The following is a 26,269-nucleotide window of genomic DNA, read 5'->3' on the forward strand; positions in this document are numbered from 1 at the left end:
CGGACGGCCCAGAATGCACGCGCACGGACGGTCCAGATTGAATTGCTCACGAACGGCCCAGATTGCATCGCAATGAACGGTCCAAATTTATTTCCTATTTAATCACGATCGGACGGTACAGATTGAATCGTGTTGGACGGCTCAGATTAAAAGTGAATGGTTATAAATAATCTCATCCGCACGCAAACCCTAACCCTAGCCGCAAGAGCCCCTCGCCGGAGATGACAGCCCAACCGTCGGGAAGCTGACCGCCGCCACCCACCGCCGCACCAGAGCAATTTTTGGCTGCTAAACGAAGTAAATATTCTCTCATTGTCTCAGAATTCGATGTTGAAACCACCTATGGCCAAATCAGAGCAAAAATACTGGCCAATTGGCCGAAAAACACCGCCGAAGACCAGCGGCGCCGCCGCGGATTTTCTCAATTTTTACCTCCGATGAGGCCCTTCTCGATTCCCGTTCGATGTAATTTTTCCACCATTGTGACCACCGTTCCCTCCTCTACAGATTTATCATAGTAAAATACCAAATCGCGACTCGAGCCGGAGGAGCCGCCGCATCGGAGAGCCCCGCCGCTGGTATGTTTCAATTTTTAGAATTTTTTCAGTCCACCAAGAGCCCTAGGGGTATTTTCTCACAGGAAATAATGCAAGTTTGGCTGAATTCGGCCGAAAACAACCAACCCGAGGCGAATTGTCGCCGTGTCAGAATTCTGAAATTGGTCGAATAGGCCTTGTGTCTGATTTTTTGAGTTATTTGGGACATGTGTAGGTACCGTAAGTGCGTTTTAGTTCCCAAAAAAAAATTAGGGAATCCTTGGACTGCCCATAGGCGCAGTAAAAATCCAATTTTCGACGTCGAGTTAAATAAGGAAACCTCACTCTATTTTCTATCACGGGATTAAAGTCTAATAAATAATAAAACTGTATTTGTATAAATTAAATAGATATGCATAATTTATTACGATTGCTAATGGATCCCAAACCGGACATATTTCTCTGTCAGTTCCTGTTTGATTTTCTTTACAGTTTAAATGCAGTATGGTTTCTGATTTAATTATTATATAGTTTTTTAAATGCATGAATCATTGCTTACTTCATTTCGGCCTGACTTTGTGAATCTAATTATATGCTTGCCTTGTTGGATGCTCGTTAATTGCTTTACTATTCATGTTTATGTGGGAAACAGAAAACTAAGAAAAAAATAGGAAAGAGGTGTGAATTGATGAATGGATAAGTTGACAGCCTCATTAGATATCCTGAGAGATAGTGGACGGACCGGGTCTATAGGGAACCCTACCGGGAATGTTGTCTCATACCGGACGGGGTATGAAGACTTTAAATGTTTTGGCACTCATACCGGTCAGGGTATGGGGACGGTCCGCTTCACTCTCATACTGGACGGGGTATTGAGATTTATTGTTCGACGCCCATACCAAACAGGGTATGGGGACGACCCTGAAAATTAAGTTTCTTAAGGGAAGGGTTCATGTGTAGTGGGGACCCCTATGGATCCCCATGGATACTAGTAGGCTGATGAAAAGGGACAACTGTTGTTTGATGATTAAAATATAAAAGTATGACATGTGCTATGTTACAGATTATGTATGAATTCATGATATCTATGATGTTGTTGTTTCCATTGGTTGTCTTTATAAATTCCACTGAGGTAAGTGGACGGTAAATGGTTTGATTATTGATAAATGAATCTATTCAAAATTTGTACTACATTGGTTATTTTTTGTTTTCTACCAGCCTTTACTTCTATGACAGTGATATAGTGTGATGTCTTTACTGGGCTAGTGTACCTCATTCCTTACTTAACCATTTCATATCAGGATGACTTAGTTCCCGAGCCCAATCCACAAGAAGACGGTGAGTAGATGCCTAGATGTTTATTAGTTTTATTATAGTCTTTCATTTCTAGTATTTTCTTTAGAGAACCTATTTTTTAATATTGTTAGTACGTTTAAGTTATTGTGTAAGGGATATTAATTAGAACCTTTTATTCCACTTCCGCACTCATATTCTTTATATACATTTCCTTTTAAATTTCTAGGGTCGTTACAAAGCATGTTAAGCTCACCTTTTTTATTATTCATTTCTTCCATATCATGATACTTAGAACTCCTCCCCTGAACAGTGAAATACTTGCTATGAGATTGTTTAATTTTTATTTTACTTCGAACAATACTTAATGTTAATTATTTCGTTTTTAGTGGGTATTTATTTTAGAGTTTAGATATATCTAATGGATATTGGATATTTTGAGCTAAGTATGCAAGATATATATTTTTTATTTTTAAAAAAATTTACTGCACGAAGTATTACTATACATTATTTTATCATGACACTGTGGACATTCAGTCAGGACTCTAGATGAGAGTTCGAGCTGTTACAAATATAAGCCCTTAATTTCTTTATATTTGTTTGTTTCCCCTTCGTGCATTTGATGCATAATTGAAAGTTTATCATATCAAGTGAATCAAGAACTTCATCTGATATATGTCTCTTTATTCTTTATTTAGATATATGACCAAAACACTTACACCCAATATAGTGGCATTATCATGGGCTAATTTGTTGTTTTGTACCAACTGAACTTAAATAAAAGGTTTTTTTAAACAAGATAATTGCATCAAGAAAATACATGTTATTAAAAAAAGATAAAGAACTAGTATTAATAATATTTGAATTTTAAAAAGATTAAATATTTTATTTTTAAATAAATAAGAATAACCAAATTTGTCATAAATAGAAACAAAAAATAATTTTTTTCTTAAGTAACAGTATAACATGTCTTTTATAAGTTCAAATAATGTACATTCTATAACAATCGCCTAAAAGCCCCAATAGCCTCAACTATGGCTATTTTATCATCAACCTTATAGATATACTTTGCAATATTATTTAGTATTAAGGAACTCATGCAATCCTATATTTGACATATTTATGTGAGGAATAGAACCATAATATATACATCAAATATGTATGGGTACAGAAGTTAAATTAATCTTACAATAAACCACAGTAAAAAGTGTACATTTATTTGCATGTCATACGTTTTAGTTAGTACAAACTTTACTCATGTGTTCACCATTTTACAAAAGAAACATGACAATTCATCATCATACTGCTTTTGTTTCCTTTTTTTAAGGTGGTGCACTTATAACTTCCTTATTTATGTACTTTTTCTTATTTTTGTTATCAGAGATTGATGTTAGGTGGACACTTTCAATATTTTCTTGTTAAAGTTTTTTTTCTTATTGTACACTATAAGCAATGAGATCATTTACAAGTCATTTATCCATTTGACAATCATAACTAACCTTAAACTAACTTTATTGTACAAGAAGAGATATCAAAACTAATCACACAAGAAAATCCTTAAAATAACTTTAACTTTAGTGCTTTTAATTCTGAAGTAAGATGCGACATCCTCATGTTGTACTCTTTTATATGTTCTCATTTTCTTTATACCTCATTGAGACAACAATAGCAAAAAATATATCTTTTTCTTAGCTTTTTTTGTTTTTGGCAAAATGTTTTTCAATTTTCTTAAGAAATAATTTTCCGTCAGCCTACTTGGATTTAGTGTCCCAAAAGGCTTTTGTAATTGTGCACTTAATGATCATGAGATTGTGCATTTACTTTGTTATATTTGTTTGTTTTTCCTTTATGCATTTATTACAGATTTTAAAGTTTATCAAATCAAATAAATCAAGAATCTCATCTGACATAAGTCTCTTTATTCTTTACTTAGATAAATGACCTAATTACACTTAATGTAGTGACATTATCGACCTTCATTTGAGTTCATTGATATACGTATGAAACATATGCATAATCATCTTAATATTCTAAACAAATTCATTTACATAAGAGATATTACTTTAGCAACATGTTGTTTGAATCAATTTATTCATTCCATAATTATACCAAAAATTTAAGTATAAGTTATTATCAATCAATGTGAGACATGAACTTCTCATGTTCTCTAATAGCATAATATATATTCGTCTTATTCTATCAAGTCAATATTTAGTCTTTGTAAATAAAATTTTTGAAGAACAAACTATAAGTTCCTATTTTTATATATCTTAACCAAAATCTTTCCTATGACAATAAATATAATCAATTAATCAACTTTTTAATATTTTTCAATCAGATGACATATGCATCGAAAGTAAACAAATGTAAGCCATATATTAAGGGCATTTTTCAAAAGCAATAAGCAATATTAGAATGACCAATAACATTTGGAGATAACAAAGAAAATAAATAAATAAAACTAATGCACCTTAAAAAAAATCTAATTATATACTTAAACGGGTACTTTATGAACACACAGATATATTGAACTATTTAACCAATATTTTCTTATCATTAATCGAGCATAAAATAAAAGTCTTAAAATAAGGAGCCTAACAATCAAGTGTTCAAATATGTACTCACCCAGTTCTTGCTCGGTATATTATTACCAAGATAGTATTAAACAAGGAATAATTAAAAAAAAAAGAGAGGGAGATGTAAAGAGTCAAATATTTACCCTTAAACTTCTCATAGTCATTCAACAACTACCTATAATCTTCATATTTTTTTTTTGCAAACTTTAAATCATGGCTTTTTTATAAAATTGACCACGAGCCTCTCTATTTTTTGTTGGTTTCAATTTAGCATTATAGAAATAGAGAAGAAAAAGACCTTACACCTTGAACTAATATGTAAGGTTGAAAGATTAAGAAAGTTCTCTCAATTGCGAGTCTCTTTATTAATTTTTATTTTAAAACTCTCACGTGAAATCTCCTTCTAGTTTCGAAATCCAAAATCCCCCATCCCCATCTTAGAGTATGATGCTCTCTTTTTTCATTTTTAATTTCCTGCCCTTAAAAACTCTTATCCAACCTCATTTTCACTGTAGTTGTTTTGTGTAAATCTTGCCAGTACCATGGAGAAGAAGCTATTGATGCATAAATGTATAGTATAATTTTAGAGAAAAAAGAAAAAAAAAAGAAAAACCCTAATTGGTAGTGTCTATATTTCTTCATTTATTATTTTTTTTTAAAAAAAATAGAGTTAAATTGGCCATGCTTTTTTCATTTAGAAGGAAATAATGTATGCGGAAATATTGTTCTCGAATAGCATTAAAATTAAAAAATTAAATTATAATAAAAATATATTTTTGAGATTAAATTACAATAAGGACAAAATTTATAGATTGAAATAATAAATTACTTATAATATTTTTGTTACATTGTGACATAAAATTAACATATTGGTTTCGTACAACAAAATTAACTTATAAGAATGAAATTTCTTAATCAAGATTAAAATGATTTAACTGGAATAATTTTTGGTAATTCCAGATTTTGATTGTAACAAAAAATTAAATTAAATCATAAAAGTGTAATAATTTTTTAGAATAAAATAGTAATGTGTAAGCGAATTTGAAAAAACTATACAAAATCGAAATAATGAAATTCTTGACCAATGAAAGAGAGCCTGTGGCCTTATGATTTGATATTCCTGAAGAACTACAAGGAGAAGAGCTGACGATTTGATTGGGGCCCGCCCCGGTGTTTGAAGCACGCGCTTTCATCATTCAGTTACCACCACGTGGCAAATCTAGGTCCCGGGAAGCTAAAATACAAATATGACGTGGCGGGAACATACCATTTGACAACTGTCTGAGATAACAGATTGGTGGGTCCAGGCTGGTGATGATGTAAGCAAAACCTGCGACCTGAACCGTCGTGTCCCATAACGATGTGAGGAGAGTGGATAAGGGGACCCACATGCCACGTCTCGACCGTTGAGGCCAGAAAGCGGGACCCACCTCCTGCCTAACTCTCCTGACCTGTGGCCCACGGACTCTTGTCTCAGCAGCCAATTCCTTTTTTGGGAATAAAATTTTAAATTTTCACATGATTTCAATGCAAAATTCATTGGCGTGGGTTTATTAGTAATTTTGCTCTTTTCTCGAAAGCAGTAATTAAAAAATAAAAAGGTAATTTTTTTCTTGATTTAATAAATAATTAAGTGAGTAAAAAATTCAAACCTTACGAGAATGATGTTAGTGGGGAATGGTATGAGTAAGATTAGAAGCTTGTAGGTGTTGGTAGGCTTATTCACGTGTAAAGCTCTAATCACTTGTTTATTATTATTATTATTATTTTTTTTTTAAAATGAGATTAAAAAATAAAGATATGATTTTCACTAATCCTATTTTAACTATTAATTAAGTAAATGTGGAAGGAATTAGTTCCAAGTATTTGTGTCTTATTAGAAAGATTCTACTAATAAGAATAATATACAAACATGACCGCTTTATAATAAAAAAAAAGAGTCAGGATCTCCAAGAAGTTTTTAAATAATTGTAAATTTGTTTTAAATTATTCAAGAAGATTTACTTAACTTTAAGTATATTTATATTCGATGCAAATAAAATATATAATCCTTTAATTAGGGACACATGGCAAAAAAAAAAAAAAAAAAAAAGAGACATGTCTTCCATTTGGGCCTTAAAATTAAAGAAAAGTTTTATTAACAATGAAATTATAATAGCAGCTTGGAAGAGAGAAAATGAGAGAAGAAGAGAGCTTATGATATTTAAATTATTAGAATTTAGGTGATGATTCTTAAGTAATTTGTGTACATTTTATATGGTTAAAAATGTACCTTTGATATTAAAATTTCATAAAACAAACAATATTTAGAATTGAATTTTCATGCTTTTTTTTTATTATTATTTGGATCTAAATTTTACAAAATTAATGCATGCTCAAAATTTAAATTATATTATAGAAATTTAACTACTCAATAATTAAGAAATGAAATTTGGACTACTTTAATACTTTAAGCATTAAAACTGATACTTTAATTGAGTATTTGTCTCACGTGTTTGGAACATCTCATTAGCTAATTATAGGAGAAGAGGCCAAATTTAAAGAATTTTTTTTTTTTTTTGGTAAGAAATTACTAATTAATATTATTACATACCCCAAAAAAAATAATAATTAAAATAAACTAAATCACAAATTTGAATTGAATTGGCACTAAAAGACAAGAAAATAATAAAATATTTGTAGATATGGTAAGAATGGATTACGTGCAAGGATTAGACAATTGGGTAATTTTACTCATAAATGATAATGTCAAGTCCACAGATTACTGGAGTGTTTTTTTTTTTTTTTTAATAAATTTTCAAATTTGTTGACTTGATTCCATCAAGAGGGAATAAGTGCTTTTAGGCTTTGGACAAAGAAGAGAGTTGTTATTAGGTTAGCAGCTGTTATAAAATTCCTTTAACCTATTTATGATGATTTAATATTATATATATACAAGATAAACAGAGTATTGAAAGTTAGGTGTACATTAAATAACCACAGTACTCTGCATCATAGAAAAATGCCCTAATCCACACACACCTCTTCAATTTTGATTATTAAATTTTGTCAATTAATTTTTCCCTTTTTATTGTAGTGAATCAAAATCAGTTTTTACTTGAAAAAACTAATCGTTATTATGGTGTAATCAAGATACACTGACTCTAATGATGTTGTTAATTGCATTAATTCATACAACATAATGTTGACAAATTTATAATTAATTACTCTATTAAATTAACTCAGTTGATTTCAGATCTGAGTTAGGCTACAAAATGATTCTGCCCAAAAAAAAAAAGAGGGGATGTAACTGGACTAAAACAATTTTCTTTCTTTTTTTCCTTCTCCATATATTTTTGGATTAATTTTTAATACAAAGAAATTTGATTACTAATAAATTATTTATAAAAATTAAAGAATTAAAAAATCAATCTGCATCAACATCTTATCAATCAAAAACTTGCCATGTAAAAAAATATCCTGTTTAAGTCAAAACTTTTTGTTAAAATCCAATAATGATATCACGTGTGCCTCCTCCTTACCATCTCCATTGACGACTTCTCTCCCTTGTACTTGTCTCTCCTCTCAATAATTCATTACCCTGCAAATTCTTCTTCAAGAAATTACATCTATGGCGGCCATTGAAACAACTACAATATATATTATGTAAAGCTTTTGAAAAGACAAACTAGATCCATTTTTTTATTAAAAAAAAGAAAATTAATATTTTACTTTTAATTATATGATAATACGATACGTTAATTTTCTTTTTTTTTTTTTTTTTTTTTACACAAAGAAAAACACTCGTAAAACTCTTGGTTGGTGGCCTAACATACGATATTACTCCTCTGCACGCATACAGACAAAAAAAAAAAAAAAAAAAACCCAGATATCACTGCTAATAAATCTACCAGAAAAACCAAGCTGCGGTATTGATTCTCAGAATTTTACAAATAAAGAAAGTTTTAAACAAGTGAATTTTACTATCACCAACTAATCTCTTCGTTGAACTTGTCTAATTTGCATCAATCAAAGTCTTTTTTCTTCTTTAAAACTATAAATTAAAAAGAATGTAGAAATTTGGAACTGACAAGTACAATAAACCCACAAGGCTGGTAGCTTATATTACTTAAAAGGCATAGTCAAAAATGTTTGTATACAAGCAATTTTTGACAATTAATTTTCAATGAGTAAAAACAAAATACAGGAGAAGGAAACTGTAGAAATATTCCACTTAACTTACTTTACATGCTTAACCTTTTCACCTTTTTTTTTTTTTCTCTCTCTCTCTCTATATTATTCGGATTTAACTTACACAATCTATTCACACACCATAATTTTGTATACCAAACAATAAATCCACATCTTTGAAATTCAATAGTTCCAGAGGCAATATAAATCTACTGGTCCTGCTGGAGTGGAAGGATCTTCAAGGGAGCTCTGAATGAGTTCATGGCTAGACACCATGGAATCTTGAGACAACTCTGATTTGGGATTTCTCCTGCTGTTTACTCCTTGATTTTCAATTAACATTTTCAAAATGGACTGCTCCTGGTTCATGACCGAATCTGGGTAGTGGGTTTGAAGAATCTGATTGCAGTAAAATGAGTTTGGGTGTAAAGTTTTGGAGATGAGGAGTGAAGCAGGGAGTGTAGCAGAGTTGGGATTTGAGGAAGATGAAGAAGGTAAGAAAGAAGTATTGAAAGTATCAATCGTGTCTTCTTGAACTTTCCTCTGAGTTTCCATGCCGTCGGAGAAGCAGGTCACGTGAGATGACTCACCAACAGTTGTTGTTCTTGTATCGCTGTTGTATGGAGAAGAATCCATTAATGGAGGAAGTAGGGAAGGGCTGAAGTTGTTTTCATAAGAACTCAATCGCACCATCCCCGACACATGTGTTTTCTTGTTTCCACAACTCTTTTGGAAGACTCTGCAAATGACCCATTCGTTCTGCAAAAACAAAACAAGAAAAAGAAGCAAAGAAATCTCAAAATAATATTCAAAACTAAAAAGGTGTTTGGAAACAAAGAAAGAGATAGAAATAAATTTTACTTTCGCTCTCTGTGGAAAATTATACATAGAATATTTGCCTTCTAATCGAAATTCATGCATCACCCAATTGGTTTTTTCTCCTTTGGGAGCTCTGCCTTTGTAGAAAACCAACGTTTTCTTCATACCCACAAGAGTTTTACCCTTGTAAATCTCTCTATCTTTCCCTGTTGCTTTCCAATAACCGGCTTCTGTAGCTCTGTTTGTTCTCAAACCAGTTGGATATTTTCTATCTCTAACACAGAAAAAGTACCATTCCTTTTCCCCCATTTTAGCTCTCCCTTCATTCAACAAAACCCAAAAAATTGTTACTTACATATATATTTGTTCTGGGTGTAAAAGAGATTTGAATTCAGACAAAACTTACAAGGCAAATCCCAAGGCTCGCACTTGTTCAAATCAACCTCACCAATAGCTCTGGCACAGAAGCAGCTATCAAGAGCCTTTTGAGATAAGTAGTGACTTATCAACTCCTCATCTGTTGGGTGGAATCTGAAACCAGGAGGCAATTCCATCTGCTCATCTTCTGTATTACCCTTTGAAACATTATCCATTTCTTAAAACCCACTAACCAAATCAATCTCTAAAAATCTTTCCTGGGTTTTCGGCAAAAAAAAAAGCCAAATTCACCTGAAAATCAAATGGGTTCCTTAAAAACAAACAAACCCAGTCCCTCAGAGAAACCAACAATTAAGTTTAAATAGAAGAAAAATATTTTTTTTAAAAAAAAAAAAAAAAAAAAAAGAAGGAGAGAGAAGTTGAAACTGAGATCTTTCTTGAAAAGTGGTGTTAAGAGAAAAAGGAGTGTTGTGAGGAACAGAAGGGTCTAAATACTGGTTTTTGGAGAGAAAGAAGCGTGGATTATAAGGAAACTTGGTGGGTTGTTTCAATCTTCCAGCTCTCCACTCTGTTTTTAACTTTTTTTTTTTTTTTTTTCATTCTTCTAATTTGACCAGAACCAATTCACCTCAATCCACTGCATATAAATGTGAAAACAACATCTTTATAATTGCAATTAAATTAATAAATTTATTCTTAAAATTGTGTGCTATTATTATTAGGTATAAGGTACGGATATTCAAAGTCTCTTATATTATTTGCCATCTGTTTAATTACTGTGCAACTACGAACCTGCATGTATGGACGGTGAAACTGTAATTTCAAATACATCAATTATTATGTACCTACATTTATATATTTATCTTAAAGTTTTCGTAAACATTATCAATTCAGTAAAACTATATTTAATGGTAATTAGATCTCACAAGATTATATATATTCACCACGTATGGAAAATTAAAAGTAAGCTGTATCTACCCAATTCTTTATTTAAGAACAAAGAAGTGACCATCAAGAATCTAATATCATTGTATAGTCGTAAAGGTAAAGGTGCTACAGTATTTGTTTTCAAAAGCCCTGTGCTTCCATATAATTCAAATTTATTCAATTAATTATATATATATATATGTAAAATTGATAAAACTAGGTCTTTGATTAACCTTTAAAGATTAAATTGTATTTTAATGTATCTCAAACAATTATGTTGTGTCATAATACATTATTTTTTTTTTGTAAATTAAAATTTAATCATATATCATAGAATATTAGAATTTGAGATATGGTACTTTAATATAAATATTTAGCAACTCAGATGATTTATTTATTTTTTAATTTTTTTTTTAAATAGTAACACAATATATATAGATACCTGATAATACCCACATAATCAAAACACACAGACAACAAATTCTTACTGAAAGACGGGTACATACATATCTTGTAATTATAGAGATCCACTACTTTAAACCAACTATTCAAAAATTAACAAAAAGATTCATTATTCAAATTGATAGAGAGATTCCACTAAGTTTAATGTTTACAAGCTCTTATTACCAAGTGGTTATAAGAAGTAATATACATCTATACCTTATAAATCATTAACATAAAATAGAGATATTACTTATACTCTAAATATATTTCTTAGTTCTATATTTTTTTTACATTCTCTCACATTGCTCTCGTATCACTTAAGTATTGAAGTGTCTTTTTACAATATAACTTATATAGGGAATGAAATCCAATGTTAGTTATTTTGTTCATTATAACTTTTTTTTTAAAAAAAAAAAAACTTCATAACAACTTATTAGTCTATCTGCCAGCTTATCAACAATATTACTAGTCACTTATAAATTTTTCTAGTTGAAATTGACTTCAACAATCTTTATCGACTTCTTTTAAGAATTAAATTTATTACATAGAAATACTCGTTATTAATCAAATTTTTAGAGAAACAGTTGGTCATAACTACTTTTAATAGAAACTTAACATAGTTAGATAATCCAAATTTTCTTCTAAAATTAAGATATAAATTGTTAAAAATAACTATTACTGATAAAGAAAACATAATGGATTATCAACAATCGAGTTAGAGATTGTGAAAGTAAGTTGTATAATACGATATAAATAATATATAATTATTTCTCAAATATTAAGAACTTCAAATTAGTTAACTAGTTTAGAAATATGTTTACTGTTTTTTCTTGAGAAAAAAAATTAAAATATAAAAAATTTCCACGTGGAGAATCCAGTTTGCAAAGGCTGCTCATATGTGAAAACATTGCATTATCTTTAGAAATTATAATTTTGCTGATATACATGGTAGGGTACTACTGTATATATGGTGTCTCAGTCAAAGTTAAAAAAAAAAAAAAAAAAAAGGTTAGGTTAATTTTCTTTGTAGTAGTAATGATTGGAAGGTATGGAACCATGCATTTGCTCTAGCCATAATTAAAAATAAAATAATAATAATAATAATAATAACAATAATATCAAAGTTTTAGTCCAAATACACTAGCTTTATTGAGGTTGTATTGACCATTCTTTTCTGGCAATGGAGATATATGTACATTACTATATGTATGAGAGATAAATGATAGCCACAATTAACTGCGTAATAATATTTTGAGCAGGACCAAACAGTGTCATGTGATTCTTTCTCTTTATGTTTTCAACCATCATGACACCTAATGTATGATTATCATGTACTTTACATTTGACCAGAGGAAGTTTATTCTATATTTTTATGCATATTTATTAACCACAAACATAAAAATTATATGTGTTCTATAAATATATGTGTGTGCATAATTTTAAGACTCTTTAATTTTACGTGTTATGTAAAAAAAATTATTGTCATCGAAAGGAATAAGTCGTATATTACTAATTCTTTTCTTATAAGTTTTATGTTTAATGAAGCACATGAAAAATTTTATATTACCCCACAAGCTAGATGAAAACTAGTTTGAGACATTTCAATTGCAAATTTACAAAACTCTTACTGAATTACAAAATATGCAAGTGCAACTTTAACCCATGTACGTGTTTCTTAAAAAATTTAATTGGCAAATTGCAATTTTATGACTTTCTTAATTTTTTTTTTTATTTTTGAATTTTTTTTAATGGGTGTATGAGAATAATATAATATATTTTTAGCTTAAGAAATGAAATTGAGGAAATGGAATAAAGCATACCAACTATATAAACATTATGTGACCATTAGTTTAACTAATGTTTTTATTTTTATTTTTAATATTCATATTATATATTAATTAATTTCTAAATATTTTTAAAGTCAGATAAAAACGAGTGTTAATTATAATAAATGAAAGAACGTTTACAAACTTTAATTGAATAATCGGGTTTATGAAAAATATTCATGTCAATTGCCAAATTTCTCTCATTCAACAATGTCATTCTACCTAGGCATATAAACAACTAATTTTTCTAGTCTCTACCTCATTTAGGCTCCTCTCTTATTCTTCTTCTTTGTCTTTTTCTCTGTATTTTCACAAAAGTTCTTGTAGAGAATTTCAAATTGTTAGCAAAAAATGATTAGTGGGTAGAACTTCTAGTTTACTACTTGTATAAGTTAGTAAAATGTATAGTATGAGACCAAATTTTTTATATTGTTTTTATAATTATTAAAGTCATTGAAATAACATGTATTGAATGAATATAGTAATATAATATATGATTATTTTTTTAATTTATTATTTATGTTTATGTACAAAAACAAAAGTTAATTTTTCCTATATTTTTCCACTATTTATCATAAACTTACAAATAATTTAAAAAATAATTATTCTTATGTATGAAACTTAACTAATCCTGCTAAAATCAAATTTTCTTTTCTCCACTCTTTTTCCAACTTTTTTATTTTTTTATTTATTTTATTATTTTAAATTTTGTGTTGTTTCATTTTTACTTTTTAATTTTATTTAAAAATTTTTTCTTTCTTCAATAAAGCTTAGAAAATTACTTTCCACCCTATATGTCTTATTTTTTTAGCTATTCAATAAATCTTATAGCCATATAATTTTTTCAATATAAAAATATAATTCTAATTAAAAAAATATATATATATATATATATTAATCTGTATAAGCAACTAGCAAATCTTGGAGTGGAGCTCATTTTAATACTGTTCAATGTGGATGACAGTTGCAAGGGCATAATAGTAATTTTGTAAAGAGTCATCGTTTGTCCGGTTGATATTGTTAAAGAAACTGCTTTCCTCTTTTTTGTTCAAAAAATTCCTTTCCCTTTTTAGAAAACAAAATTTTAATTCATTGATGGAGGACGCGTGGCGACTTTTAGCTCTATCTAGGAATTTCAATCGTTCGGGCAACCTTTGAAATCCGACGGATGGGATTCGATCCCACTGTCAACGTTAAAATATCGCCTACAGTGCGACGTATGACACGGGACTGCCGCCAGCCACTGGCCAATAGAAAGGCTACCGGACAAGCCAGAATACGTGGAAGATTTTGATTGGTTGCGTGGAAGCGCGTGCGCCAAACTCAATTTTTTAGTGTGTTTGACGGTTTGACCGCGGGCTGAGCTGGCAGTGTATGGGCCCCTGCTTCTTATGATCCGACATGAAGCCACGTTTGGGGACAGGACACGCGGCGTCATATGATTAGTCGGAAAGTATAAGAAAGTAATCCAAGGTTCAGTTTTGATTAGAGTTAGGCTGCCCAATTATGTAATAAATCTAAGGGTTAGCTTGTTTGAAGTTTGATCTTACCTTCAAACAGTGTCATTACCCTTAATTATGGACTATAATACCCATTTATGTAATAAGCTTATTATAAAATATAATATATATTTCTACTTTGACGGATAAATATTATTAAATATTACAGCTTCTCTCTCCTCCTACCAAGCTCTCATCTGATAAAACATATGTTTACTGCAAATACACACACACACACACACACACACACACGTGTGTTTGTGTTTTTATACATATATTTAACACGGGGATATTAATTAGAGTTAGCTACTTATTCTTGTTGTTTAAAAAATATATATATTTTTTCATGACAATCGTGGATTAATTAGCATGTGTTCGGTAATTAATTAAAAATGTGTAGATACTCAAAAAGTGAGAGCATTTAATCCAATTCAACTTGTTTGGATCCTTAGTACTATTTTTTTAAAAAATATATATCCCAAGATATTAAGATAGTTTAAGGCCTAATTAAAACGACAAATCATTAGGGAGAAATTGTAAGAGAAATTAATTTGAAACGACCCAAAATTTTTGGATAAAATAAATTTGAATTAAAGATGCGGAAGCGTATACTAACATTATGGTTTACATTCTTTATATATAAATTTAAATGTCCAATAAGAATACAAAAATGTCTCATTCATAGCGGTTCATAAAAAAAATAAAATAAATATATAAAAATAGTAAATAAATATTGTAGGGGGGTTACTTTCACTAACTCTTGATAGACCGGAAGACATTTACACACAGCCCTCCTGCTAATTAGAATCTGGATATTTATTTTCTTGATCAGAAATGATTAATAGGGGTGAGCTACACTAGTTCAATAAAAACATAACACTACTCACCGATACGGAAACTAAAAGTTAGTAAAAAAAACATAAAACGATTAATAGAACTCCTAATTTAAGTAAGTTAATTTATCACAAGTAAAACTATTTATTGTATACTTATTGTTATGAGATTTTCAAAATCAACCTATAAAGACAATAACTCAAATAACATTATGATTTCTTATACAAGTGAGCAATAATAACAACTTTCCTTTTTTATCTACTTATTGGTACCTCTGAGGGTCCATAGGGATGTCCCCCGACGCGTAAACCCAATATTTAAACTTATCAATTAACCAGCTGTCCTCATATCCCGTCCGGTATGAGTGCAAAAAATGTCATCTTTCGATACCCTATCCAATATGAGGGTAAACCGGGCAATCTCCATACCATGTCCGGTATGAGCGCGTAAAATGTTATCCCACGATACCTCGTCCGATATGAAGGTGAATCGAGCCATCTCCATATCATGTCCGGTATGAGCACTAAAAATACCATCATTCGATACCCGTCTAGTATGAAGTAACGTTCACGGTAGGGTTCCCTATCTACCCAAGGACCGTCCACTATCTCTCATGATATCTAGTAAGACAACCATTTATTAATTTACATCATCAAGCAATTTTTCATTTGTATATTAATTTTACGTTTCACAATCAACCGAAAATCACGCAAAACAAGCGATGTATATGTTAAAAAAATACAACTAAATCACTTAACTATTTCAATATATTATCATGTATTTAAAGCTGTACAAGCAAATAATCAGTTAAACATGACAAATAAATAACTAACCGGTTCCGGCTCTATTAGTAACATATAATTATTTTTAAAGTTTTTTAAATTTCACAAAATACCATATTATTGATTATTAAACTTCAATTCCATAATAGAGAATAGGTGAGGGATTCTTACCCGAATCGGTATCAGAAATACCGTACTTTCTACTACCTCCTGGTGGTCCCCAGATTTTCTAAATTTTCCTATTGGAGATTAAACACGCTTCACGCACCAAAAATAAATACCCCAAAAATTCAAAATCGGTGTTAAAAATTCATTCCAGTCACTTTAGGGATTCTGGCGATGGCACCACCGCTCGCAGCGGCAGTTGCCCAAGCCTGGCCATTTACAGCCAGTTTAGGCTGGTTTTGGCCGACTTTACATATATCTCTATTAAAAAACACATTAGGGAGCCTCGATTGGCCCAAAAAAATCAAGAAACTAAAACATACCAGTTGTGGGATTTTCGGGTGCGGCGGCTCTGCCGGCTCTCCTTCGCAGCTGAGATTCCTCCTTCGGTCAACCTATAAAAAATAGAACGGTGAATAAAACAGTGAAAAAATCGCATAAAGCGAGAATAAAAAAGGAACTCATCGGAGGAGGTTATGGGTTTTGGGCCGCCGCGGTCCTACCAGGCTTTGGTCACGATTTTCAGCTCACCCACTCTTCGTTTTGCTCTGATATGGCCATAGGGGTTCTCAAAATCAAATTCTGAGTGAGTAAGAGAATTTTTACCTTTTTTAGAGATCGAATGTGGCTCTGGTGCAGCGTCAGTCGGCTTCATTCTCTGATGTCTGGTCCTTTTTCTCTGATAAGGGGGATGATAGCTAGGGTTCGGGTTTTGTTTGATGCGAAATATTTATACCTATCTCGTGTTAATCTGGGTCGTTCATCATAATCGATCTATCTGTCCAATCGCGCCTAAAGAAGAAATAAATCTGGACCGTTCATGCAATTAATCTCGATCGTCCGGTCGCACCTAAGGTGGAAACAGATCTAGGCCATCCACGCACACGAGATCGATCCTGGGTCGTCCGATCGCGGGGCACACAGATCGCCAGCGTGGCGTCGATGTTAGCGCACTTGACCATACAATGCGCTCATGTTCGTCGAGACTGTTGACTGGGCGAACTACGTAGTAGAACATTCTCTAATTGTACTTTGACCCCTTGTTTTTAATTTTTCTTTCAAAAACACACCCGAACTCAAATTTTCACACATTCTTCCTAAAATTATTTTCAATTTCGTCCATAATTTATTTTTTTAAAAAAATTTAATCAAATTTAAAATAAATAAATTTTTTTCAATTATTATATATATTCATAGTCCGTAAAATTATCTCGGGTTAATTTCTGGGTCTGAGTGTTACAACTCTTCCCCTCTTAAAAGAAATTTGATCTCTCAAATTTGTTACATTTTTACTAGTCAAATAGCTGGGGATACTGGGCCCTGAAGCTTGATTCTAGTTCCCAAGTGGTCTCTTCATGCGTATGGTTCTGTCATAAGACCTTGATGAATGGTATTTCTCGGTTGCGAAGTACTCTACTCTTTCAGTCTATAATGTCTACCGGTATCTCCTCATAGGATTAATCCTCCTGGAGTAAAAAGGACTCGTAGGACATGATGTGTAGGGAGTCTAGGTTGTACTTACGTAGCATAGATACGTGGAATATATTATGAACCCTGGATAGCTCTGGAGGTAGTCTCAGTCTGTAGGCAGTCATATCAATCCAGTTTAAAATCTCAAATGGTCCAATAAAGCGGAGATTTAATTTTTTTCTCTTGTCAAACCTACTGATCCCTTTGAAAGGAGTGACCTTAAGAAACGTTCAGTCATTTTTTCTAAATTCTAAATCCCTCCTTCGAGAGTTTGTAGAACTTTTCTACCTACTCTGAGTTGTCTGAACATTCTTTTTGATTTTAACTATCTTGACTGTAGTCTCATCTACAAGATCTGGACCGAATAATTTTCTATCACCCACCTCTTCCCAACAGATCGACAATCTGTATGGTCAGTCATACAATGTCTTGTACGGAGCCATACTGATACTTGTCTTGTAACTGTTATTGTAAGCGAACTCTATCAGAGGTAGGTGATCATCTCAATGGCCCCCGAAGTCTAAAACATAAGCTCGGAGCATATTCTCCAGTATGCGAATCGTTCTCTTTGATTGTCCATCGGCTTGAGGGTGCAATGCAGTACTAAGGGACAGTTTTTTTTCCATTGCTTGCTAAAAACTTGACCAAAATTGACAAGTGAATTTGGGGTCTTTGTCGGATACCACTGACACTTGAACTCTATGTAACTTGATTATCTCTCAGATATATATTTTTGTAAATTTATCCAAAGGGTTAATTATCTTGATAGCCAAAAAGTAAGAAGACTTGGTGAGCTGGTCGATAATTACCCAAATAACATCGTGTCATGGGCATGCTTTAGGAAACCCTATTATGAAATCCATTGTGATATGTTCCTACTTCTACTTCGGGATCGGTAGTGGCTGAAGTAGTCTGCATGGGCGTATCTTTGGTGTTTTTAAGTCTTTGTGTAATGAATGGTTCCAAGAAATGCAGCTCTGATACCAACTGAAACGACTCAAACACTGGGGTAAAATAAATTTGAATTAAAGATGCGGAAACGTATAATAACATTAGTATTTAAATTCCTTACACATAAATTTAAATAGATAATAGGGTTACGAAAATGTAGCGGTTCATAAAAAAGACGAAATAAACATATGAAAATAGTAAATAAATGTTGTAGCGAAGTTAACATCCAGTAGCTCTTGATAGGATCCAAGGGACACCTACTCACAGCTCTCCTGCTTATTAGGATCTGGATCTTGATCTTCTTGATCTAAAATAGTTAATAAGATGAGGTACACTAGTCCAATAAGAATATCACACTACTCACTGATATGAAAACTGAAGGTTGGTAAAAAAATATAAAATGACTAATTGAGCTCTTAATTTAAGTAAGTTCATTTATCATAAAGAAAACTATTTATTGCATACTTACTGTTATGAGATTTCCAAAATCAACCTATAAAGACAATAATATTATAATTTTTTAAACAAGTGAGTAAGAACAATAACTTTCATTTTTATCTACTTATTGGCACCTTTAGGAGTCCATAAGGATGTCCCCCTACACGTGAACCCAATATCTAAACTTGTCAATTAACCGGCCATCCCCATACCCCCTCCGGTATGAGCGCCAAAAATATCATCCCTTGATATCTCGTCCAGTATAATGGTGAACCGGACCGTCTCTATATCCTGTCTGGTATGAGTGCCAAAAATATCATCATTCGATATCCCGTCCGGAATAAGATAACGTTCACAGTAGGGTTCCCTATGTACCCGTTATGTCTACCATCTCTCATGATATCTAGTAAGACAACCATTTATTACTTCACATCATCAAACAATTCTCCATTTGTATATTAATTTCACGTTTCACAATCAACCGAAAATTACGCAAAACAAGCAATATATATATCAAGAAAACACACTGAATCATTTAACTATTTCAATATATTATCATGTATTTAAAGTTGTACAAGCAAATAATCAGTTAAACATGGTAAATAAATAATTAATCGGTTCTGGTTCCATTAGTGACATGTAATTATTCTCAAAGTTTTTTGAATTTCACAAAATACCATATTATTGATTATTAAGCTTCAATTCCATAATGGGGAATAGGGTGAGGCATTCTTACCTAAATCGGTATTTGAAACACCGTACTTTCTACCGCGTCTTCTAGCGGTCCCTAAATTTTCCTGCGGAGATTAAACACATTTCACATAACAAAATAAAAATTCAAAATTGGTGTTAAAAATCTCTTATGGTCAATTTTAGGATTCTGGCACGGCGGCACCGCCGCCACCTCGGTCTCGTTGTTTTCAACTAATTTAGGTCGGTTTTGGCCAACTTTACACATATCCCTGTGAAAAAACACTTTAGGGAGTATCAGTTGGCCAAAAAAATCAAGAAAATAAGACCTACCGATGATGGGGTTGCCGAGTGTGGTGGCTCTGCCGGCTCTCCTTCACGACTGGGATTCCTCCTTCAGTCAATTTGTAGAAAACAGAACGGTGAACACAAAAGTGAAAAAATTGCACAAAACGGGAACTAAAAAGGGGCTCATCGAAGGAGGTTGTTAGTTTTGCATCGCGACAGCTTTGTCGGGCTTTGCCCGCGATTTTCGACTCACTCGTCGTTTGTTTTACTCCGATATGGCAATAGGGGTGCTTGGTAGGAGAATCTTTATCTTTTTTGGCAGTCGAAGGTGGCTCTGGTGTGGCGGCGATTGGCGGTTGGCTTTCTTCTCTAGTGTCTAGTCCTTCTTCTCCGGCAGGAGGGTTGGCACCTAGGGTTCGGGTTCCGTGTGATACGAAATATTTATACCCATCCCATGTTAATCTGAACCATCCATTACGATCGATCTCATTCGTCCGATCGCACCTAAGAAGAAAACGAATCCGAACCGTTCATCGCAATTAATCTCGACCATCCAATTGCACCTAAAGTAAAAACGGATCCAAGCCATCCACACGCGCGAGATCGATTCTGAGCCGTTCGATCACAGGGCATGCGGGTCGCCAGCGTAGCCTCCCGCGTGGCGCTATGTCAACACGCTTGGTTACACAGCGCGCTCCGATTCGTCGAGGCTGTTGACCGGGCAGTCCTACATGGCCGAACTTTCTTTAATTCACCTTCTGTTTTCAATTTTTCTTTCAAAAACACCACCCGAACTCAAATTTTCACTATTTCTTCTCAAAATTATTTTCAATTTCGTCCATAATTCGTTTTTTCTAAAAAATTCAATCAAATTAAAATAAGATAAAAAATTTTCAATTATTTTATATATATATATTCATAATCCGTACCGGACCAATTTTTGGGCCCGGGTGTTACATAATTAGTCTAATCACCTTTATTTATATATATATATTTACTACTCTAATTAATTACGATGATATGATTATATATACATATATATATAAACTAATGAACTATTCATTGTTTCTCACTAATATGTACATAATTTCAATAAAAAAAAATATTATTGCAATAGATCACTTGAAGATGAGTGCTAATTAATTTGGTCTTACAAAGAATATGCTCTAGTACTTGTGTGTTGCTTAAGTCAATGACAACAGTATACAAAGATTTTTATACAGGAAAGATAATATTAATTATTGTAGTTGAATAAATTTAGCATATCTAACTCGTGAGGCTGCTTTCTTAGTCAATTAATTATATATTAATAACTATTAGCACATATATATATATATATATATATATATGAATACGAAGAGATGTAAAGGGAGTTGCAACCAACTAAATCTTATTATGAGAAAATATATAAGAAAGTTGGAAGGTAGATCCTGGTTGGTTTATTTTATAACAACCTAAAACAGCAGTACATGACCCAATTCCTTTTTAATATGATTAAACATATTGAACTTAAATTTTCAGACTTGTGTGCTATCAACTGATGAAGTTAAAAGTAATTAGACAATTGAAATGATGTTACATCAAAATCTGATTATCTCTTAATCTTTTACAGTAAACAACTTTAGGGACTAAATTTAATCAATTTTTCTACATGTAGATAGTATACCATATTGAGTTACTATATCTAAACATCATCCTTTATGCATACATATATGAAGACAAGATTAAGATTTGTATAATGAGATGTTTAACCTGTTGAGATTCATAAGGGATATTGGAGCAAGTTTACTGTAATAGACCAAAGAAGAGGATTTTTGGGCCCTGAACTCAGACAAAACTTGAAGAAGGTTTTTAATTTCTTATTTTGACTTGCTCGATCTACAACTCTCCACAATAAAATAGGCCCAAAACAAAACCGCTTGAGGGTCTCGTTTAGAAAAAGGAAGAAGAGAGCTTGCATAACAAAACCATGTGATGATAAGAAGGAGAACAATCGACCGGAGCACCAATCGTCACCAGCGGTCAAGTCTATGGCGAACCTGCACGAACATCCATTCTCTGAAGCAAATCCAAGCAGCACTCGTTGTCCATGGTTTCAATTCAAACAAATCAGCCTTGAGAGAGCTCGTTTTTTGCGCCGCCATGTCTATTCCAGGCGCTATAAACTATGCCCACCAACTGTTCGCTCAAATCGCTGAACCGGACACCTTCATTTGGAATACCATGATAAGAGGCTCAGCTCAGAGCCTGAACCCACTAGACGCTGTCGTTCTCTTTGCCCAGATGGAGAATCAGAATGTAAACCCCGACTGCTTCACTTTTCCGTTTGTTCTCAAGGCCTGTACGAAGCTTTCGTGGAGGAATATGGGGTTTGGGATTCATGGAAAGGTGGTGAAACATGGGCTTGAAATGAATAGTTTTGTAAGAAACACTCTGATTTACTTTCACGGGAACTGTGGGGATTTGAGGGTGGCAAGTGAGCTCTTTGATGCTTCTGCAAAGAAGGATGTTGTTGCATGCTCTGCTTTGACGGCCGGATATGCAAGAAGAGGAGAGTTGACTGCTGCAAGGCGTCTGTTTGATCAAATGCCAGTTAAAGATTTGGTTTCTTGGAATGTGATGATTACTGGGTATGCCAAACGTGGGGAGATGGTTAATGCAAGGAAGCTTTTTGATGAAGTTCCTAGAAGAGATGTAGTGAGCTGGAACGCAATGATTGCAGGGTATGTTCTATGTGGTTCTCATAGACAGGCCTTGGAAATGTTTGAGGAGATGAGAAGCATGAGTGAAGAGCCTGATGAGGTGACATTGTTGAGTTTGTTATCTGCTTGTGCAGATTTAGGAGATATGGAAGTTGGGAAAAGGTTCCATCACTCTCTTTTGGAGATGACGTCAGGGAATTTAACAATTTTGCTTGGGAATGCACTTATAGACATGTATGCCAAGTGTGGAAGCATTGGAAGTGCAATGGAAGTGTTCAGAGGGATGAAAGAAAAAGATGTATCAACATGGAATTCTGTGATAGGAGGATTGGCCTTTCATGGGCATGCGAAGGAATCAATATCTCTGTTTACTGAAATGCAGTCCTCAAAAGTGAGGCCAAATGAGATCACTTTTGTTGGAGTTTTAGTTGCTTGCAGTCATGCTGGGAGAGTTGAAGAGGGTCGTCAGTATTTCAACCTTCTTAGAAAGGTGTATGACATTGAGCCAAATATAAAGCATTATGGTTGTATGGTGGACTTGCTAGGGCGTGCTGGCTTATTGATGGAAGCATTTAAATTTGTAGAATCGATGGAGGTTGAACCCAATGCCATTATATGGAGGACTCTGCTTGGAGCTTGTAGAATTCATGGAAATGTTGAGTTAGGGAAGCGTGCAAATCAGAGATTACTTGAGATGAGAAGGGATGAGAGTGGGGACTATGTATTACTCTCTAACATATATGCTTCACAGAGTGAGTGGGACAGGGTTGAGAAAGTAAGAAAATTGATGGATGACACTGGGGTGAGGAAAGAGCCTGGCTTCAGCCTTGTTGAAGGATATGACAAAGTGCTCATGCAGTATTTACTTGACCCAAAGCCAAATTTGAAATCAAGGTATCTACAATCTTGAGCTGGACAGTAGTGACGTACCATTCTTTTAAGTACAACATAATATATATGAAAAATTTCAGAAGACAATAGTCCAAACTGACTTCCTAACATAAAAAAGAATAGAAATAATCATTGACTTAAAACATAAAAAATGAGGTACTAATTCATTGGAGCTTTCTTTTTATCCTTGAGAAAGGCTTGTTTACTCTCATCTTCATGAATTTGTGGTGTACCAAAATTTAGCTGTAAACCCAATTTAGATTAGGTTTCATATTTAAACATGCTTGCGTTGTGTAGTACCTCACTTAATCAACAGAGGTATGTGATAAATTTTGGTGGTATGGTATATATTTGCACCAAAACTTTGTAAGGGATGCTAAGACTTGATTAAATCTAAGAAAAATTTCAGATTTCATTATCCCTTAATCTTATTCATGCACATAAACTTGTATATTATGTGCATCTCTGCATGCCCAAAGATGATAATTCAATCAAAGTTTGGCACGGAAATCTTGAAAATTACTAGTCAATATATGGAAGGATTAAGTACCGTTTTTCTGGTTATCTCAGTATCTGCTATGTAATACTAATTAAACTTAGGGAAATTCAAATATAGAGTTAAAAGAGAATAAAGATAAGAAAGGAAGAATCAAAGACAACAAACCCATTTCATTACAACATTAGAAATGAAATGTAAAAGCATATAAAGGGGAAAGCAACAACTGAGTTGACTTAAATAGTGATATAAGTCAAACTCTTTCACACTGATAAATTACACATGTAGAAATGAAGTGAATTAACGTCGAGAAAGGGCAAATGCAGAGAAGAAGATAAGAAAGATGAATAAAATGACTGCTCCAAATGATCCAATCAAAGAGCCAGACACGCGCTCGCAAAAAGAGTTGAATTGTTGGCAGATAGCAAACCAGTTTGTCTTTGTATTCCCTTTGTGTGCTAAGTACACTATTGCTGCTGCGGCCGATGCTGCCGCTGTTAAAAGAGCGAGCATTATCTGCAGATTAAGTAAATTTAATGTATTAAAACTTTGATGAAATTAAAACTAGATAATTAATTAAAATTATAATCTGTAAATAATACAGGATTGAGTTTGGCATCTAACCTTAATTAATGGTAAAAACTAGAACTTACCATGTCAAAGAAAATCAACACAATTCTAGTGTTTTGTGCTTTTCTTCTTACAATGTGAAAAATGGACAAAGGGAGAGACAGGAGGAGATAGGAAGCAACAATCCCATTTGCCACCAAGAAAAACCTGTTTTAGTTAACATACGTAAATTATCAGCATGCATATACACAAACCATATATATATATATATATGTGTGTGTGCATGTGTATGATATCTCTTCTAATGGATGATATATTAACCTTAAGTATTACATGTAATGAAAAAAGAATAATTAACGTACGTGAATGTTGGAAGATCATCATACTCAGCTCTGAACCGAATAAACTGAGTGAAGAAAGGGAGGGTCTCATCACTGGTCGCCATTGCAATTGCACTGCCTAGAGTAGCAATGAATGCAAGCAATCTCAAAACAAAATCAAATATAGAAATTCCTCTATTTCTCTCACCTCCAAACTCAATAGCACCACCTCCTTTCATTCTCTTTTTCTTTTCTTGATCACGTACGTAGTTGGTCTTGCTGTCAATTTGCTTCAAGCTTCAGCGTTGAGATTTGAATTTGCATGGAAGCAAATTTTGATGGGTATATATATATATGTGTGTATGAGAGTAGTATCCATGAAAATTTAAAGATAAGTAGTTTTGGTATGTGGCAATAACATGACCGTACTGACTAAAGCTGGGAGAATGCCTTATTTTATTACCAATTAGCATCATATGTTACCTGCCGTACTTGCTCTATCATTGGTTTCTTTTAAATTTAATATTCACAGAAAGTTGACAACATTGTGTGTTTATATATGTATTGGTATGAAAGATAATATATATATGTGTGTGTATAAGGTCATCGACATACTCCAACTCCACCAAAGGACGTACAATATGCCCAATCTAGTAAAAAAGGATTTAGAATCATAACACTCTTATTTGGAAATTCCAGAATATCCATTTATCATGGTTTGAATGTTTATATTATTTTGTGGAAGAGAGAGAATATGCGGGCAGTTGAAATAGATTTTTCAGCCCCAATGTTAGGGAGGTTTTGTTGGAGAATGACTGGTGCATAATTGAACGAACCCACTTGATAATCAAACACTGCTAGCTGATTAAAACTTACACACACGACTTGAGAAAAGCTTCCTTCTCCTTATTTTTTTTAATGGTGGATTTTATTGCTATATACATATAGATATATATATATATATATATGGCAAGAAGCTACTGCATTTACAAGTGGCAGTCACGCGGTTTGATTTTTCTAATTTTCTGTATACTAAACCCGGTAACCACAAAGAAAAAGTATATCTATACGCACGCACACACACACACATTATATATAATACTGGTATACAAATGTTGTCAGTTACCAGGAGTATTTGAATGTTTGAGATAGTTGAAATCCTTAAATAGTGGGATTGACGTTTGTAAACAGTAGATTTATTATA

At 32.7% G+C, this 26,269-nt stretch overlaps 3 protein-coding genes across 4 annotated transcripts; 1 reads left to right on the forward strand and 2 right to left on the reverse strand.

Moving 5' to 3' along the window:
• Positions 1–8,478: 8,478 nt before the first annotated feature.
• On the reverse strand, positions 8,479–10,124 carry LOC110820288 (NAC domain-containing protein 100). Its single transcript, XM_022049733.2, has 3 exons — positions 9,801–10,124; positions 9,437–9,714; positions 8,479–9,334 (listed from the first exon to the last, which is right to left on the reverse strand). Exons 1-3 carry the CDS (start codon positions 9,985–9,987, stop codon positions 8,759–8,761), a joined length of 1,041 nt encoding a protein of 346 aa, XP_021905425.2. The 5' UTR covers positions 9,988–10,124; the 3' UTR covers positions 8,479–8,758.
• Positions 10,125–21,758: 11,634 nt separating this feature from the next.
• Positions 21,759–23,766, forward strand: LOC110820097 (Pentatricopeptide repeat (PPR) superfamily protein). The gene has a single exon (XM_022049481.2). The coding sequence runs from the start codon at positions 22,061–22,063 to the stop codon at positions 23,696–23,698; it is 1,638 nt and encodes a 545-aa protein (XP_021905173.2). The 5' UTR covers positions 21,759–22,060; the 3' UTR covers positions 23,699–23,766.
• Positions 23,767–24,328: 562 nt separating this feature from the next.
• CASP5 (casparian strip membrane protein 3) lies at positions 24,329–25,409 on the reverse strand. 2 transcript variants are annotated; one of them, XM_088221606.1, is made up of 4 exons: positions 25,274–25,409; positions 25,108–25,204; positions 24,829–24,952; positions 24,329–24,691 (listed from the first exon to the last, which is right to left on the reverse strand). In XM_088221606.1, the coding sequence occupies exons 1-4, from the start codon at positions 25,302–25,304 to the stop codon at positions 24,476–24,478; spliced, it is 468 nt and encodes a 155-aa protein (XP_088077732.1). In that variant the 5' UTR covers positions 25,305–25,409; the 3' UTR covers positions 24,329–24,475. The 2 variants fall into 2 exon arrangements, with proteins under 2 accessions (XP_088077732.1, XP_021905334.1); XM_022049642.2 differs by having other exon boundaries at positions 25,108–25,401.
• Positions 25,410–26,269: the final 860 nt, after the last annotated feature.

The sequence above is a fragment of the Carica papaya genome, chromosome 1 (assembly GCF_054855325.1).
Source record: "Carica papaya isolate Zhongbai chromosome 1, ASM5485532v1, whole genome shotgun sequence".
Taxonomy (NCBI): Eukaryota; Viridiplantae; Streptophyta; class Magnoliopsida; order Brassicales; family Caricaceae; genus Carica; species Carica papaya.

What these genes read in the sequence shown, in the direction of transcription:
- CASP5 (XM_022049642.2), bottom strand. Translation starts at nt 25,304, where the DNA reads ATGAAAGGAGGTGGTGCTATTGAGTTTGGAGGTGAGAGAAATAGAGGA. An exon ending in GATGATCTTCCAACATTCAC is followed by an intron (nt 24,953 to 25,107) that starts GTACGTTAATTA and finishes TAACTAAAACAG; the next exon opens with GTTTTTCTTGGTGGCAAATG. An exon ending in TGTTGATTTTCTTTGACATG is followed by an intron (nt 24,692 to 24,828) that starts GTAAGTTCTAGT and finishes CTTAATCTGCAG; the next exon opens with ATAATGCTCGCTCTTTTAAC.
- LOC110820097 (XM_022049481.2), top strand. Translation starts at nt 22,061, where the DNA reads ATGATAAGAAGGAGAACAATCGACCGGAGCACCAATCGTCACCAGCGG.
- LOC110820288 (XM_022049733.2), bottom strand. Translation starts at nt 9,987, where the DNA reads ATGGATAATGTTTCAAAGGGTAATACAGAAGATGAGCAGATGGAATTG. An exon ending in CGAGCCTTGGGATTTGCCTT is followed by an intron (nt 9,715 to 9,800) that starts GTAAGTTTTGTC and finishes TGTTGAATGAAG; the next exon opens with GGAGAGCTAAAATGGGGGAA. An exon ending in ATTTTCCACAGAGAGCGAAA is followed by an intron (nt 9,335 to 9,436) that starts GTAAAATTTATT and finishes TTGTTTTTGCAG; the next exon opens with AACGAATGGGTCATTTGCAG.